The sequence below is a fragment of the Phalacrocorax aristotelis genome, chromosome 5, assembly GCF_949628215.1.
Source record: "Phalacrocorax aristotelis chromosome 5, bGulAri2.1, whole genome shotgun sequence".
NCBI classification, from domain to species: domain Eukaryota; kingdom Metazoa; phylum Chordata; class Aves; order Suliformes; family Phalacrocoracidae; genus Phalacrocorax; species Phalacrocorax aristotelis.
This window is the reverse complement of record NC_134280.1, coordinates 51890014-51908202: the sequence shown is the minus strand read 5'-3', so window position 1 is coordinate 51908202 and position 18189 is coordinate 51890014. Positions and strand designations below refer to the sequence as shown.

Sequence of the window (18189 nt, the reverse complement as noted above, 5' to 3'; positions counted from 1 at the left end):
ACAGATTCCCTGCTATGTACTGACGTAAACATTAAGAAGTGTGAGTTAAGGACGCGTATCAGGAAAGTCTCAGAATCATTTGGGTTTTAATCTTAAAATTGCAGTTAAGCAGTGTAAGAAAAATTTATTTGTACAGGCTATCTCTTGACTTACCCTGCAGTCCTCACGTTATACACTCTTTCTGCACACTTGAGCATTTTTCGATATTTCTTCTGCAGGACCGTGGTTTCTCAGTTTTCAAAGTAGAGTGATAGTTTTTTGGCTCTCGTGTGTAATTAAAATCTAATATATTTTGACTGAAGGAATATCATATTCTACAATTTCTGCACAATTTCATGTAAAGAGAGGCACACAAAGCAACATCCTCTCTACTTGCTTTAAATGGAACTGTCCTACTTTATGATCTACAGTACAGAAGTCAGGAACAGTGGTGTGGATGCACAAGAGATATCTATATATTTTTAACTGTATTTCTGTAAAGGTAGCAGAGGCCTGGTTGGTCTATTTTGAAACAGTAAGGCAGACAATTTTTATTCAACACTTCCTAGGATATGGATTAACCCTTCTAAAATAAACCAGAATGACATACACACTGTTCAGTCTGTGAAGGGAAGGGGGATTTCCTGTGTGGTTCTTTTTGGCATGTTTGTTTGTTTTAACCATTGTTTGAGGACCCAGAGAATAGTCAGCTTCTCAATTTCAGCTACTTTGCATTCTCTTTTGGGCAAGTTCAACATAGAAAGAAGAAACTATGTGGAAAGTGTACTTTAGCCATATCATATTGCTTTCTTTCCATTTGCCTTCTACACTGTCATATACCACTTCCACTGTTTTTTCTCCTTCTCTGTGTATTTAATTCCTAAAGTGCAACCTCACCTCCAACAAGCTACAGCTTTCATTTGCCCTACCTTTTTCAAGAATTACAAGGGATATGCAGCATCCTTTTCTACCCTGCTTAAATAACAAGATTCTAAATATTCACATCTTTTTATCTTTGAAGCATGTCTTCAAAATTTTTCCACTTAACTCTATGCTATTTCTTTAGTTGTTGTGAACCTTCACACAAAGTCCTCCATTCCATCGTTACAATCAGATCAAACGAACCAGAAACTTATCTCTAACTGCAACAAAATAAAGAACAATGTGGAACACCACGCTCAAGTCATCCAAGACATCACCTACTGAGTCTTACTCCAGAACACCAATTTACACAAAGGGTTCCAAATAGTCAGCTAAGGAAATCGTGTTTGTGATTAACTGCTGCTCTCCAAGAGTCATGTGAGGATCAATATATAACAGTGGGTACAGTCACCTGTAGCAGAACTTTTTATCACTAACCTTGTCAGCAGAGTGCAGCTTGTACAGGTCAGTCAGCTCAGCCACACAGTACAGCAGAATTGTCTACCTGCAGAGCAAGCGATTGAATGCAGTCTGTCCTTCCTCTCACTGTTACACAAGTAACGCAGAACCAGAGGCTGGCTTCGGGGCTTTTTTTTTAGCAGAAAGGAGGCTCATTGCCTATTTCCCAATGACAAATTCCAGCTGCTGTATTAACTGAGCCTTCCCCAGGACAATGTTCAAGTGTCATCCATCACCTTTCTTCAAGCAGGGAACCTGAATGTGCTCCCAAGAACATTGTACCAGAGCAGCGTCAGAGGTGCATAAATTGCCTTGAGAGTATCCAACATCTTTGTTCTCCTGAATATAAACTTCAAACACAGTCTTTAAACTCATTGGAAGACCTGTGCTTTCAGTCAGCATTTTGCTTTATAAAGTGTTTGGCGTCTTGCTTCAAGTCAGGAGAAAATGCAAGATCAATACACATAATCATTACTGGCTGTGTAGCATTACGCATTCTACCTAGTAAGCAAAGACAGACTTTGGGCAGGCATTTAAGTTGTGAACTTCTGGCTGCCTATAAATAAAAAAATCCTTAAAACAAGTAAATTAAGCGTTTTTTAAATAAGTAAAATCTATTACAAAATCTGTGAACCAGAAATAATTCCACCAAAATTAGACAGCTGATTGTTTTATTTGCATCTTTGTGTTCTCATCAGTGGATTAGAGTTTTTTTCCTGCTGGACTGAATTTGCCCTATATTCTTAACAAGAATTTTTTTGCCCACGTGTAATTCCAGTAACCTGCATTTTCTTAGTTTCCTCCGTGGTAACTACCTCATGCATCTTCTGTACCCAGTTTAAAACCTTCTATTGCTGTGTTACTTACTTTTGAGTTGTTAATTGTCTCATGCAATGAGAATGGTTTTCCAGGAAACCGAGTATGGAGGCTTTTGGCATCCAGCAAAAGTCACTCGAGAAGACTAAGATAAGTTTCTGCTATGATTTTTTTTCCTTCTTCTCTTTGACAGAGCATTGTAGAGAACTCAAATATGAAGAGAAAATCACTTACAAAGGCTGTTCTACAAATGTCACCTTAAGCCGATGTGAAGGACCGTGCCCATCTTCAACAACGTAAGGATAACAGAGATTGTATAGTACTACAGTTGTTTCTTATCCTTATTTGGCCACCTGTAAGTAGTGATATTTGTTAAGTACCGCTCCTTTATAATTCAGGGAGAAAAATGTGGTTGGCATCAACCCAGCAATATAATGTTGCAGTATAAGGCGGCTAACTAGAAACAACACTAATAGGGTCATTTAGTATGTAGGGTGTACAATTTAAACAAGGAATGTTGTCTCCCTTCCTTAAGTTTTCGTTTAAAAAACAGACATCAGTGCTTCAGGTTTTTGGGGGCTTTTTTGTTGTTGGGTTTTTTTGGTTGGTTGGTTTTTGGTTTGTTGGTTTTTTTTCAGGTTTGGCTTTTTTTTTAAAGACTGAAAAGGTCAGTCAGTCAAATAGCCAAGACAGCAAAATAAATTTCTTTCACCTAAATACATAATGTCACTTCAGTTGTCTTATAATGTTCTCTTAACAATGTAATTCAGGGATATTTTATAGTTCCAAGTGTGCTGTCTCAGTCTGCGCCGTTCCGCTTGCTCATTATGGGACTATTCAGACAGGGAATCAAGGCTTCAATAAAAGCTAAACTCACTGAAGCAATATATTACAGAGGTCACAGTTATTTGGGAAGAAAGTTATTCCCAACAATCCAAGCAGATACAGTGTTCAGAGTAGGAAAGCAATGAAGGATTTTGCTTTTGCAATAACTAATTTAAATTAATCCTGAAGGTAAAAGTTATCCCCTTCAAAGTGAGTTCAGGTGTCCCCCAGCATTTTGAAAATGGAGTGACTGACTTTGTATCTTGAGAGTTTTCAGAAGGGCTGTGAAGCCTGGAGGAAGATTTTTAGAGTTATTAAAGTTCATCATAATCACTAAGAAAGTTATGGTTAAAGAAGTTTTAATTAAAACCAAGCAGACTTCTCCCCTTGCAGAGATTTTTACAAAAATATTTTTCTGTATCACATACTTATATTTATATATAAAAATACTATTTCCATAACTCTCACGTTCCCATAGCTGAATTCTAGCCTACCTTTATGCAGCTTCCCACTGACAACAACAACACCACCACCACTACCAAAAACCCAAACAAACAAAACAAAACAGGAAAAAGTAGGAGCCAGTCCAGCAGCACGGCTGGCTGAACGTGGTCAGAAAAGCAGCAGTATAACAGAACAGAAGCACTACCAGAATAGAATCTAAGTCTCACCTGCTTATTCAAGCTCCACTTCACCAACCTGTGCTTGATTCCTGTTAATTCAGCGAGATACGTGCAAGCCTACTACTACTTTGTTAACTGACCTCGCAGCCCGGAAGTGATGTTACGCAGTCATCAGCTTCGATTCTTGTGCTTTCAGTTCAGGGGAAGAAAGGCATTTTCCATCCTCCATGAACCATGCAAAAGGAACACGCGCAATTCAGCACCTTTGTTAACTGTCATACCAGAGACCTTTTGCACACCTAAGTAGTCCCGTGCACAGCTTTAAAAAAATGTAAATATAGTTACGATATGATTTTCAGAAGTGCAAAAGGAGAATGGGGAAATCAAATCCTATTCATTTTCCAGTGAGGTCTGAGGCCTAATAGCTATAAGCCCTTTGAAAATTCAGTCTTAGGAAGGAAGGCAAAAGCTCAGGATACCCGAGCTGCAGTAGCTCAAGAGAACTTAAATAGAGTTACTTAAGAGAACTTAAAATAGAGTTAACGGCTGCACTGTTTATAGTTCTGTGGATGACAGAAGTGTTAAACTCTAAGGGTTTAGCTCTTCCCTCTAAATGTTCCACCATAAGGAAAAAAAATAACGTTCAAATACTAGAAAAGCTGTAAGACTAAAATGATGTATACAGATCTCAACTGATCCTCCCTCTCTTCCAAACAGGTGGAGTGTTGAGAAAATGACGGTCACCACAGCATGCAGCTGCTGTGTGCCACTTCAGCTTCTTAAGAAGGAATTACAACTGCCATGCCAAGATCCCGATAACCCTGGAAAAAGGCTCATTACAGAAATAGTTGTATTTGGTGGCTGCGTTTGTAACTTTGACAGTTGCATACACTAGCCAGACCTCCAGATGGCCTCAATTCAATTTTTCTTTTCATTAAACACTGATCATAATTTCATACTTCCTTAGCGACCGCTCAGTGGAGCTCAGAGGAGTTCTCTTGTATTGATTATACAGGCCAGCCTTGCAGTGAAGCTTCCTGAGCAGCTACTTGGAGTGTCAAGGAAGTTAACTGATAAATTATTCCTAATCAGGAGGGAGTTTTTTGGGGGGAGGGGGGGTGCAGGGAAAGGGGGAAAACAAAAGACAACAACAAAAAAAAGAATGGGCAGGGCGAGGGGTGGGAGGAAAACCCATGTCAGAGATTGTCTGGCCTTGCTCAGGGTGTATTTAACCAGAGGCTAAAAACTGGCCTATGCACTGTGCAATAACAGATGTTTCACTTTCAAATAAAGTAGAAGGAATTGAATGTCCTAAGTTATTTCTCATTATTTGGCCAATTATTTTAACTGAAAATAGTTCGTCAGGTTCACTGCAGTTGAACTAGGACATGTGGAATAGCCCATTGCTTCACTGAGAGAAGAGACAACTGAGGTGACCCCTTGCCTTTCCTTTCATTTGAAAGCAGACACGGCGCTTGTGCTTGCCATTCACACAGAGATGCAGTCAGAAAGCAAGGCACTATCCAACCACAAGCTAATTGTGAGGGTTCTACATGTACCCTTAATGAGGTGCAACATTTCTAGAATCACAATTAACACAGACATGTCGTGACTTTTGGACAAAGAGGAAATTTACAGGGCATTTCTCTGCAAGAAATCTAAGACCACATGTGTAACAGGACACAGGTATTTCACTCACAAGTGATTTCTACTTGCTGCTATTAAGAGAGTATTCTCTACTACTTGGTTTGCAATTCATTTAACAAAATGTTGTATGAACTGTATGTACTCCACATTTGGAGTACTGTGTCCAGTTTTGGGCCCCTCAGTTTAAGGATGTGGAACTGCTTGAGCAAGTCCAGCAGAGAGCTACCAAGATCATCAGGGGGCTGGAGCATCTCCCTTATGAGGAAAGGCTGAGAGATTTGGGTTTCTTCAGCCTGGACAAGAGAAGACTATGGGGGGATTTCACAAATACCTATAACTATCTAAAGGGTGGGTGTCAGGATGATGGGACCAGGCTCTTTTCAATACTGCCCAACGACAGGACAAGGGGCAACGGGCACAAGTTGGAACACAGGAAGTTCCACCTCAATATGAGAAAAAAATTCTTTCCTGTGAGGGTGCCAGAGCAGTGGCACAGGCTGCCCAGGGAGGCTCTGGAGTCACCTTCTCTGGAGACATTCAAAACCTGCCTGGATGAGTTCCTGTGCCCCCTGCTCTGGGTGTCCCTGCTCAAGCAGTGGGGTTGGACAAGATGATCTCCAGAGGTCCCTTCCAACCCCTGCCATTCTGTGATTCTGTGAATGCCCAAAAGCTCACACTGCCCAGAGATATTTTTTTCCTTCTAGCAAGTTTTAGAGAAGTACTAGGAATCTGAAGCATACATTTAAAGCTTAAGTGAGGTTATTTAGCAGTTTAGATACTCTCCTTTTACAGCAACATCAACTTTTTTTTTTAATCAGGTTCTGTCTGTGTAATACAGGTGCGTGCTTCTTGGCCTCGGCCACTGTTACACCACTTTACCACAGCATACACTTACTATACTTACTGTTAAACATTATATGAAGAAAGATTTTACATGGAGTTTTGGGGGGGGTTTTGATTTTTTTCCAGCAGAATATTTGTAACTTGAAGAAACACAGCAACAAAAAAAAAGCCATAAACAAACTCACTGGGGGGAGCAGAGATCTGCAAAGCTTCGTAAGGCTCAGTGGAACACAACCCACCAGTAGTTTGCAGGAAAGAATTCACCATTACACATCAATTGTTGTTCAATTAACACCATTCCATGCAAGTATTCTTCACACTTCCATGCCCCCGGACAAAAGAGGACAGTTTGATTACTGTTCTAATCATTTATTTAATCTTAATACGTTCTTCTGATGAATATAGTCTAATATATAGTCTTCTATATGAAAATTCTCCACTTAATTTGACAGAACTTTGTTTTATACAAATAAGACAATCACCATAAATGTTACATACTGGAGTGTAGGTCAAGAATGAACATACGCTACCTGTTTTGCTATTCAGTTATTTTCACATGTCAATGCCTGAAAATACTGTACTTAAACAATAACACTGTTTACTGCAGAAATTACTTTGTCTGCTCGACAGGATACATCACTTTGGTAATTTAACCATCATTCACAAAAAAATAATCAAGTATTTGTCCTTAGTTTGTTCACTTTTCTGCTCATGGCTTCACTGAGCTGACATTTAATACAAAGTGTGAACAGTCATAAGCTTAATACAGCCACCACTGAAAAGACACTTTCCCTTACCCCCCTCCTTCCCACATTTTAATGCACATTTTAGCACAGCTGAACCAAAGCAAAGTGAACTATAGTAGTGCAGTGTTTCCAGGTGTCCTTTAATGAGGGCACAGAACATTTTCAGGGGGACAGATATACAACAGGATTTGGAAAAAAAAAAAAATCACACAAAAGCTCCTCCCCTGTCTTTGTTAAGCCTGCCTTTAGTTCAGCACATCAGATATTTAACCTAGCAGCCAACAGCATGGTTAAGATAACAGGACTAATACAGAGGCATATGGCATCCAAAGGACAAAGCATAAGGTAGCCCATTTAGTATTTTGCCAGCTGCCCACCTGACTGCAGGAACTGCTCATGAAGACTTTCAAAGTCAATGTTTGTGATCAAAGAGTCTTTATTAGCTACTTGAAAGGCCATAAAAGGGCCAGTTGTTCAAGAGAACTTTTGCAGAAAGACCAGGTCTATAGCCAAGTTTTCAGTCATAACATTCATAGTTACCAGGCATTTCTGGAAAAACAAAACATCTCCCAAAATCCACACACCACAGCCAAACCTTTGTTCCTTGTTTTTCACTTGCACTCAAATACGATCACTAGCCTTCAACCAAACCAAGTTACAATCACCCAGTTCCATCACTTAACTCAAAGCACTGAAGAAAACAAGCAAGACACACTCAGTCATGTCAAATCCTGACCCCTGCTGTGCACTGGGCAGCATGACAGGAGCCTCATTTAAATGTATCTTCAATGTCATCACTATCCCTCCAAACCTTTATTTCACGGGCATACTTGGCTGTATGTGTTGAGATACCAGTCCCGGGCTTCCTTTAAATAACTTTGAGGAAATCTTGATCTGAGGTTCACTCCTCACATCATCAGCAGCTGACTTCATTCATCATGACGTGTAGTACTCGCTGACAACTGCCTGCAGTTTTTACCTGCACTACCTCACCTGCTTTCTTCTCATAGCCTTTGTTGCATCCCAAGGCTTGAAAAGCATGAGCCAAAGTTGTGTCCACTTTACTTCTGCAGAGAGGCTGCAAAGAGTTTGCTGATGTGGAACAAGTTAAAGGCTTTGGTTGTAAAAACCACTAGAAAAGCTGACTATTTTGGGGCCTTCTACTCTCAGTCTCAACACAAGTCTTCTACAGCATGCTGAATATATTTACCACACCACTGACAGACTGTTCAGATATCAGTTATTCAACCTCTTGACTTTTACCTTTACTGTACACTGAGGAAAAGATATTGTTTAAAATTACATTTTCATCTGAGAGAATGCATGCCTTACAGCCCTTCTAGGGCCCATTTCTTCCCACTTCTCCTTTTACACAATACCAGACTCCGCAGTTAGTTATATCACATCGTTAGGACTATTACCTGCTAAGTCTGATGGGAAAGAAAAAACACAGAACAGAATATTTAACTTCAGTTTGACTAACAATGAACAAGCATGTACTCATTCACCACCTAAGAGAGAAGCTCAGCTTGTTATTTGAGATAAGCAGAGGATTAAGAATAGCTTTTGTGTTCAACCCACTTCCCAAAGATCAGAAAACATTAAGACGTAAAGGATTACAACATTAATACTTTAAGACTCTGGTCCTGTGGCATTTTTCAAATACAAGCATTGGTGACACTCAACAAAAATGTTCACTTGAATCATATTCAAACATATCTTGGAATCTGCCCTTCCATCCAGTACAAAGCTTGTGGTAACATTTGACTTTACAAAGTTTTGACTCAGCGTCGAAATTAACCTTACTGAGCAGCATTACGTTAGTTTCTTTCCTCTCAGAGCTGAGGGAGTACCTGTTAAAGGCACTAACGCAGAATGTTACTAGCCGTTTCCAGCTGAAAACCTTGGTTACCACATCTAAGCCAACTGCCCTCTAACAAGTTTAAAATCCTGACCTCTGAAAGAAAAAAAAAAAGCACAAGACAGCCCTCCCACCCATTGTGTGACACAGTAAAAGCCATTTTTAATGTAAAAAGTCATTTCCCTGTACTGTACACTTTATAGTCTTAATTTCAAACAAGGGTCAAGTCCTATTAAGGCAGGGAGCTGGCATTGGTTAACACTGCAGTACTCGGACAGTGATGTACAAGACATTTATTTGCAGTATGATGACAGTGATATAAGTGGCAAAACCAAAACGGACATGGTTAATTTTAAAACTGTTCTGACAGCAATTCACATAATCTCTGAGATACAGCTTCTTTACTTGTTCGTAGTGTGAGCCTATACATCTGAAAGAGAATATAAAATATTGTTTACTTTTTAAACACAGTTTGTCATTAAATGAATGCACAGTCAACTAGTGAAAGCCACCTCTTACTTGTTAGATTTAGTTGGAAAAAGACCTCAAGTTAAAACATGCAGAGGCAGCCAGCCACTAACATAGCTTTTTCAAACCATAGGCTGGAATACGTCTTCAAACCCATGTTGAGAATTACCACTGTTCTAATATTTTTAGGCTTTAAAAGCAAGGTGCTGTCCAAAATTTTTCTTTATGAGGAGTAAATGTTGTGGAAAGTCTAAAGGCTCTCTACCACCACACCTTCAGGAAACAGGAGACTTACCACCTTAAGTTTTTAGTCCTCAGTCAGCTTTGATAAAACCTCTATCAAAATGCTTGAGGAAAAATATTATGAATATTGTGCTTGTTTGCTTATGTTTTCCTCTTTTAGCCAATGATTCTTTTATTAATTTAAAATGGCAAAGGGGATTTTACTTAATCTTGTCCCAGGTGCACAAAACAGAAACATTAAATGTTTCCAACCTTCAAGAGAAGATGCGACTCCATGGACAGTCTGAAATAATACAATAATCTCTTTCAATAGGAAAGAGAATCGCTATGAAGAAGCAGTTTACCAAACTGGGCCAGGACCAGCTGCTACAATTTCATTTCTTGTTGCAGTCCACAGTCACAATTAGCTATTGCAATAGTGATTTTAAATACCTTAAAGAGTTTCAGATATACGCAGATATTTATCTACAGCTGAAATACCAGTTCTTGTTTGAACTACTTAAACACATACCTGTGCCTGGAGGTTGGGTTCAAGGCGCAGCAAGCATCCAATCTGAGTAGTTTTTGTATGTATGATACCAGCACCAACAAAGTTAGCAGGATTGGGATCTACCTCCTCAAGTAGGGCTGATCCAAAGCCAATTATCTATGAAACAAACCCTGAAGATTAAGCGTGGGGACAGCGGGACACCAACACCACGTCTACCCAAGCACAGCCCCCAGCTAGCAAAATAAGTAGACTAATTTTCACTTGAAGTGTTTGAGACATTAAAGAATTATCCAATACCAATTTTATTACAAGAAATTTTTGAAGTGACAAGAGTGACCCTGAGAAAGAGCTGTTCCTGAAAAAAAGGTTCTTCTTGAAAACAACTGAGAAATAAGTTAGATTCAACATAAGTCTCCCCTGGTTTTGATAAAGCCATTCCTGTATTACACAGGTCACTTCTGTTTTGCCTAAGGCAGCCAAATCTACAAAATGTCACTGTTTTCTTTTCTGACTAGTAACTCTAGTATAAATTAAGGCTTGACGTTTCTTCCAGTTCAGTTTCAAGCACTGAATTGTTGTTTTCTTAAATAGCTTCAAGTTTCCAGCTACTATTGAATATTGTATCTAATTTAAGACACACTGAGAAATAGTCCATTCAATCCAGTACTGCCAAGGGTCTGTTACACAACATGGACTTACACTTTAACACGATGATCCAACTGCCGTATAAACCAAGGTGAACAAAGTTTGCTTACACCACTACCTTTACGCTACAAATTAAGAATACCACATTACCACCCACCTTTGCTTTTGTGATCTCTGCATCCATTGGGTGTTTTGCTTTGAAGATATTCTGTACTTCTTGTTTCGGACTGCAAGACAAGGCAAGATGAATACATGGTATAACACGTGTATTATGTACAACGCTTTCAATAGCAACTAATTATTTTGTGAGAGTTTACAACTCACAGGATTATGTATGGTATGGGGCACTGCACCAGCTACATTCACAATATACCTTTGTTCTTCCCTCGGCCCACCACAAGAGCCCCAAGCTCAAGTATACTTTGTCTGAAGTCTTACTTGCTCAGTTGCTTCCAACGCTGAAAGAAGTCTTGAGAAGACATCTCTGTTGGCTGGAAAAATTTATTCAGTGTGATGGGTAATTTTACTGAAAGATTTTGAAATGTTCCACCATACCTGCAGATGGAATAGAAAGAACACGACCTATGCAGCACAACGTTAACAGTCTCTCAGCCTAAATCAACCAAGCAATTGAGGATGAACACTAAGGTGCAATTGTTTATTATTAAAATTCATCAACTGCAGATAATGTCATTTCTAACATACAGTTTTAATCCGCTGTTAAATATATTTATTTGCTCTGCTTAGATGGCACATGAAAGTGAATTGGCAGAGCTTCTAATAAGGATCTCTGTTTCAACATAGGTTGTTATCCTTCTTGATAGCATCCATCAGAGGAATGAAAAATACATCCCTGTGAAAACATACCAGTAAGAACCAGTTTAGACTAGAATAAAATAATGCAGGCCAGATTTCCCAAAGGCTGGCGTTGAGTGGACATAACAAGATTCTATTTTTGGCTGCATGCACCTCCAGTCCAAGTTGTTTGCAGAAATGTTCTTGGTTTCCAGGAGGGAGAAGTTACTGCGTGTATTCCTGTCAAGATTTCTTAAGCAAACAGGAAGGCTGCTGTTTTATATGGATAGCGGAAAGAGAATTCATAGAGACACTTTATCAGTAGCTGCCTCTTGATTAGTGTAAGTTTGTTTTTTTTTTTAAACTATATTGTTCCAAGTGGATTCCCTACCTCTTCCAGTACCTTAAAGCTTAGTTAGTCAATTTTTCACATAAGTCATCCACCCAAAACAGCTTTGTGTGTCCATATTCTACACTTCAGTAAGAGGACCAGGACAAATTTAACATCTTTCATCTGATTAATTCACTAGCATTTGAATCCTGTGTTTTACCTGAATTGAATGTTCAGGATTGGAGCTTCCATAAAGTCTGACACGCATTCAATGTTCACCACCTGTTGAACCTGTGCACCTCCATCCACTGTGGGATCAACAGGTTTTGTCTGAAGATTCAGGCATAAGATGTGGTTAAGGAAACTGATCAATGAATTGATAACTTTAAAAAAAACAAAACAAAAACAAAAAAAAAACAAAACCACACACACAAAAAAAACCCTGCAAATCCTCCAAAAGCTACACAAGGAATTAGCATAGTGTCCTCTCAGTCTATATATGCTACTGAATATTCAAAGCTCAATTCTTGTACTGCAAAAAAAGGGGTGGGTTTTTTTTTTTTTTAAATTTTTTTTTTCCAAATTGACAGACCTGGAAGGAATAACCTCCACAATTCTCAGTTATTTTGGATATTCTTAAAGAAAGACACCCCAAAAAGGTATGAAGGCACAGACTTCACAATAAAAAAACCCCACTGGATTGTCTCATTTTGATGTGAACATCACAGTGCTGTTTTGAGTCAAACAAGCTTGATTACATAGCCTCCCAGAAATCCTCAATTAGCAATACCAAGCATTAAGGACGAACTGTAAATTATGAGCTTATTTGAAAATATCATCTTTGTGTACATGTATTCCCCTACCTCGATCTCAAGTCTGAGGTTATCTGCTAATACAGGACTTGAAGGACACCACATCTATACCCCCTGCTACGTCATGACAGTGGAGAAAGCTACAGAATTACAATACATATTTATTCAGCCTCATTTCTCCTTATTTCAACAACAAAATTTGTGTTTGTAACCAGACCTTTAAGGAGAGAATCTTCCATCTCTGCTCAAGACTTGTTCTTTCTAAGAGACCTGTAGAAAGTTATCAGCAAGTTTCTCATTCCTTCGTGTTCAAGGACACCATGCCTTGATCCAGCAGCTTTATAATAATTTTGTGGGCTTAAAACACAAAACCCAAGTAAGAACAGACACATGCTACTGCATTTAAGGATATTTGACTGTAGGTCATCTGAGCAGATTACTGTTGGAGTAAAATTCAAGAACTGTGTTGATGTCTTATTACCATAGAATATGAACATACGTCCTAGCAAGAAAAGAATAAAAATCAGAATTTTTAGTTATGTCACATGTAATCATATTGAACTACTGTACTTCAAGTATCAAATACACTTGTCTTTCCATCTTTCTTTAAAACAGCTTTTACAAACAAAGCATAACTTACATGGTTTGTCTTACCAAGATATTCACAGTTCAAAATGAAATAACACATTAAAACAAAACCATCAGGCCTCTCCCACAGTAGCTGTCACACAGGCAATTATCAGTGGAAGTCCTTCAGTTGCTGAAGAACATTCATTTCTATGTAGAGGAGCTATTATGGTGCCAAAAGTGATGCAGAAGAAGTGAGCAATCCTAGCACTGGTCTGTGTTCAATTCCCAGCTCCTTCTAGATGTTTTCAGTATCTTGTGCATTAATGTATTATGCTAGATATGCCTGAAATGTCTTGTGTATCACTATTACAAAAAGTTATACTGTAAGATGCAAAAATTGAGGAGAATGGGCCCTGGTTGTACCAGCCTTAACTAGGCAGCAAGAGCTGGAGCTTATAGTACCACTTAACACTCCCCATTTCATCTCAGCTACCAAAACAAAAAGTTTAAGGAAATGAACCTACACAGAAGCCAGGGACACACAAACAGTGAAGATTCTGAAGACAGGTTAGGCCTGAATTCACATTTCCCTCTGAAGTAGCTGAAAAGCAAGTCCTATCTGCAATATCATGCTGGCATTGAGGTTGATAATGCAGACAGCTAACCACTTGGCCTGAAAGATCTTACCCAGGTTCTGTCGAAATTCAGACTTCAATCCAATTTGTAGCAACTGATTTTCAAATAAGACTCCATTATTTTTACACACAAACCTAGGGAAAGAGAGGGAAAACATGTTTTAAATTGAGCCACATTAAACAATATTTAGAACCACAAAATTCAGGGTTTACACAGAGGATGAAGATTGTGGTTAACCTAGAGTGCATCAGTCTGTGAGAGAGGTCTTTGCACAAAACTGCAGTTAGAAAAGACAATTTTACAACCAAAACCACCACTTGTAGAACACTAAAAGAACTGAAATTTTTATTTGATAGGATATCTGAGAAACTATGAAGGAAGCCACAATATGCTATACACACACACGCTGTCTATAAAGAACCAGGCAACAGACTAGGTTTTTTTCAGAAGTTGTCAAGAATATGAATAAGAAACTCATTAGGTTGGTGCAGAATTGAAAATTTTGGAGCTTTGACTGTTTAAACCTGAAAGAAAAAAAAGAATCCCTTGTTTTATCAGTTCTGTGTCACGTAAGTCAACTGAAAGCTGTATTTTTTTTTTCTACTTTGAGAGAGGAAGCCCGTTCTGCAGTGATTTCAGTCCTCTCCGTCACCCTTCACTTAAAAGTAGAAGAGGTGGTCAGCAAACATCAGCCTTTTGCATACAAGGCACTTAAAACATACTCCCAAATATCAGTAATTTTGACAATTTAGTCTTATGTTTTTCCTTTACTTGTGAGTAGTTGCAAAACATAATATACAACTGACATTGCCTCATTCTAGAGCAGTGTGCGATAGCACCAACTTGTAAAGGCAGCTCTAACCTGTGTATTCATGAGCTTGTCAAAAAATCCACAGCATCTACAGAGGTGTTCTAGCCACAAGTCGGACAGTACATGTTTCTCTAGTTTTGCTGGTATTAAGATAATGCACAATATAGTTTTGCTTTATAACTATATTCTGGATGTTGCCCAGCCTTGCAAGGTTTTAGTATTGCTTACTTGTGAAAAAGCTCATCAGCATCATGCACAGTATCAGCTGGTTCCTCAGAAACTACCTCAGATGAAGCCAGGTCAGGGCTAGTTCAGGCAGCACAAAGGAAGAAAGGCAGTAGCGACAGAGATAGCAGGAGTTAGTAAAGACAGCTTAGTGCTTAGTTATTTCTTTTACCTCCTTCCTCAAAAATGGCACTGCTGAGTTTAATGCATGAAGAATTTATTAGCTGCCCTAGCTCAGTACACCTAGAAAGGTTTTAGGCATTAGGTGATGTTTTCCCCCACTTCTCTCCCGCACCCCACCCCTCCCTGATTGTTAGGAACCAGCAATTCTTCCCCAAGGCAGGAGACAGCTAAAAGTGTTCAGCAGCTTAAATTTATGCTTCTTAAAGAACCAAGTCCTTTTAGGTGTTTAATTGTGACAGCAAAAAAGTTTTAGTTCAAAACCATAAATGCAGATGCATATTAACTACTACAAATGGGCGCTTTGAAGTGGATGCCTTAACCACCTTAGTGGCACTTCTAACTACAGCTGCACAATCAGTTCTTAAAAATACACAAGTATTAAGCATAGGCAAGAATATATGGGCACACAGAGAACGACTTACCCAAGTAACAAATTAGAAACAAAAGTGACAACAGCACTAAAAAGAGGCAGGAAACTGTAAAAAGCAACTTCTCGGTATCATTAGAGAAGCGTTTCATCATCTACAGACAGACCAAAGGGTTGGGCAATGCTATACTTTCTTCTGCAGAAAGAGAAAACTGTTTAGGTAACTTTTGCTGGTTTCTTTTTTTTCTCTAAAAAAAAAAAAAGCTCTAACAAAAGCTTGTGTAGCTTCTTAAAATCTTGGTATTGTGTAGCATGATTAAACATCACTTATTGCCTTCCAAGGGAAACACAGGATCAAGGCTTCATCACTGCCAACCTGCAACAATGCATTGCCTAATATAAAATTTTGATGAAAGTCTCAATGATCCAGGCAGATTAGTTTTGCTAATTATGTCTTTTATATTAAGATGCATTGCACATTTGTCATGACTTCGTTCAAAATTTGTTCCTTGACAACACTAAGACATTCTTTGACCAATAAGACAACAGATTTTTATAGACATCCTGTGATCTTATACTATTTATTTCCAAAATTTTAGCCAAATAACATTTGAGTGTACACACAGTGGCTTTTAATATTATCGGGATTAATAACACACTGCACCTACACTATACTTAACATAATTAGGAAGATACTTGCAACAAATCCCCCTCAAAAAAAGAAAAGCACTTATTGGTTTTTAACCCCCTTTTCCCACCTGTTGGTCAGACAGTAGCAGAACAATTTAAGTATATCTTGAAATTCTGAGAATCAGTATCTCTGGATATAATCCATCTCACTGTTACAGTATCAGCTTACTGTAAGTGGATAGACATGAGAATACTTTATGGAAATAAGATAAGAATAAGTGTATTCATATCAGGCCAGATAATATATCTTGAATTTGGGGGTTGAGATGCACAAGCATCTTAGTTTAACGAAGCAAAACCAGCATGAAAACTAGGCAATACTGTGTGGCTAATATCCTCAGGTTGATTACTACAGACTCAGTTTTTCCACAAGCAGAGGTATTCAATTAAGATAGCACATCCAGCATAGAGTTCAAGAGCACCTCTCTTACTGCACAACTACCACCCAGGAATGCATTCAGTAAGCTGGAACAAAACCAAAAGTTATTGTATGTAATTTTTTTCCTCTAATCCTGTTTTAACAGACAAATTTTTCTTCCAATTCCTTAATTACCTCGCAAAGTTGTCATCAGAACCAGGAGCAAGAGGTGCAACTGCAGAAGCTGAATCTGAAAATACATCCACCAACAGGCTACCACTAGAGGACGGTGGGGGAGCTGAATTGGTGAGAGGGGTAGCGCCCAGACCCAGCAGATCCGCAGATGGAGAAGGAGTAGACTAGGGAAGACAAGACACTTCAGTGTTACACTACAGCAAAACCAAAACAAAGCTGTCTCTTTTGCATAGACAACTAAGCTATGGCAAAATGCCTCTCCCCACCCCAAATCAAGCTTTGAATGGACGCAGGAGGCTTTGTGAATGCAGTTATCGCCTTGCGTGTCAACTTAAGCTCATCTACAGACATGGTTTTCTTTTTTCCCTTTTGAAAGTTTTGTCCACCTAACCATTAAATATAAAAAAAAAAAAACCCAAAAAACAAACTTCATCTGTCTAGAATCTGATTCTGCAGAAGAAAGATGATGTTCCTCCCCGCCGCTCCCCCGCCCCCACTCCCCCCATTCTCCCCTCTTAGTTTCAAGGGAAATTAAGTACTGTAGGGAATAAAATGCAAGTGTGTTGCATTTCTTTCATGAAGAATCCAGCAAGAAAGGCAGTGGCTTTTATGCAAACCTAAATTAAAACATCACAGCATCTTTAGAATTGACTATCAGTTTAGTCCTGGGTTTTTGAAGCTTGGCAAACCTTAGAAACAATGTAAAACCTAACCAGCAAGAAAGCAGTCTCTGTAGCTAGTTCAAGCTGCAAACACTAAAGGTGGAGGCGAGAACCTTTAAAAAAATTTTTTTCTTGTCAAATCAAGTAGCTAGGACACAGAATCATGCAACAGGGGCTGCATATATATGCTTAAGTCACATGCAAAAACAAAGCATAGACTGTTAAATGAAATGTTCACATACTAGACATTAGCAGCCTACAATATGCCAGATATGCTGAAGATGAGTCATGAGATGCATTTGGATGGAGTCTGAAATTTTGGTTTTGTAAGCAAACTCAAAGTTATCATATACCCCAAAGACTGAATTTGATGCAGTATAATGAAAAACTCCCTGGCAAAAAAAAATTCAGAAGCCAATCCATAAGAACTACTTAAAACAAACAGTTGGAACATATTCTTGGCATCTAAGCCAGGGTCACACCAAAGCCACTGATGACAGTAACACCGCAGAACTTCTTACATGGCTGCAACCCGTAAATGAAGCTCATAAAGCATAATGCAATTTTAACTGTCAGTCACCTCAATTTGGCATGCAAAGAAAATTTGGCAATTTTTCTCCTGGAAGGTACTTCTGTCCATTCAAAGATGTTGCACTTGGGACTTCTACTCTTACATACTGCAATGACTAAGAGTTAAAGGATTATGCTTTAACAAACAGGGCAGGGAGTGTGCTACAATATTTCTTCACCTTAGGTAATCTACTACTACATCTCAAATGTCATTACAAGCCATTGCTAGTCATTAAAACCAGAAACCAGTATTACATTATGGGAACAATTCATCATGCCAGCTTTAACTGACAATAAAATAAGAAGCCTCAGCTCAGAGGAAACAAGTCTATAGCCTTGTCTACCATAACTGAACTCGAATAGTACTGTCAAATAAATAGTAACAACATTATATTGATTTAATGACATCTGTGTTAAG

The 18189-nt window shown here is 38.7% G+C and overlaps 1 protein-coding gene across 4 annotated transcripts in view; it reads right to left on the bottom strand.

Annotated features, from left to right (window-relative positions):
* Nucleotides 1–8998: 8998 nt before the first annotated feature.
* The window catches only part of AP2A2 (adaptor related protein complex 2 subunit alpha 2), a 43676-nt gene continuing 34485 nt past the window's right edge, over nucleotides 8999–18189 (bottom strand). For 2 of the 4 annotated variants that reach the window (XM_075094511.1, XM_075094512.1), the window contains exons 15-23: nucleotides 16540–16703; nucleotides 14750–14827; nucleotides 13762–13844; nucleotides 12917–13006; nucleotides 11913–12036; nucleotides 11005–11121; nucleotides 10724–10793; nucleotides 9943–10077; nucleotides 8999–9150 (exon numbers count right to left, since the gene is read on the bottom strand). In XM_075094511.1, coding sequence (XP_074950612.1) covers nucleotides 9073–9150; nucleotides 9943–10077; nucleotides 10724–10793; nucleotides 11005–11121; nucleotides 11913–12036; nucleotides 12917–13006; nucleotides 13762–13844; nucleotides 14750–14827; nucleotides 16540–16703 — 939 coding nt within the window. In that variant the 3' untranslated portion in view covers nucleotides 8999–9072. The remainder of the gene's footprint in view (nucleotides 9151–9942; nucleotides 10078–10723; nucleotides 10794–11004; nucleotides 11122–11912; nucleotides 12037–12916; nucleotides 13007–13761; nucleotides 13845–14749; nucleotides 14828–16539; nucleotides 16704–18189) is intronic. The other 2 variants (XM_075094509.1, XM_075094510.1) reach the window with 1 other exon arrangement.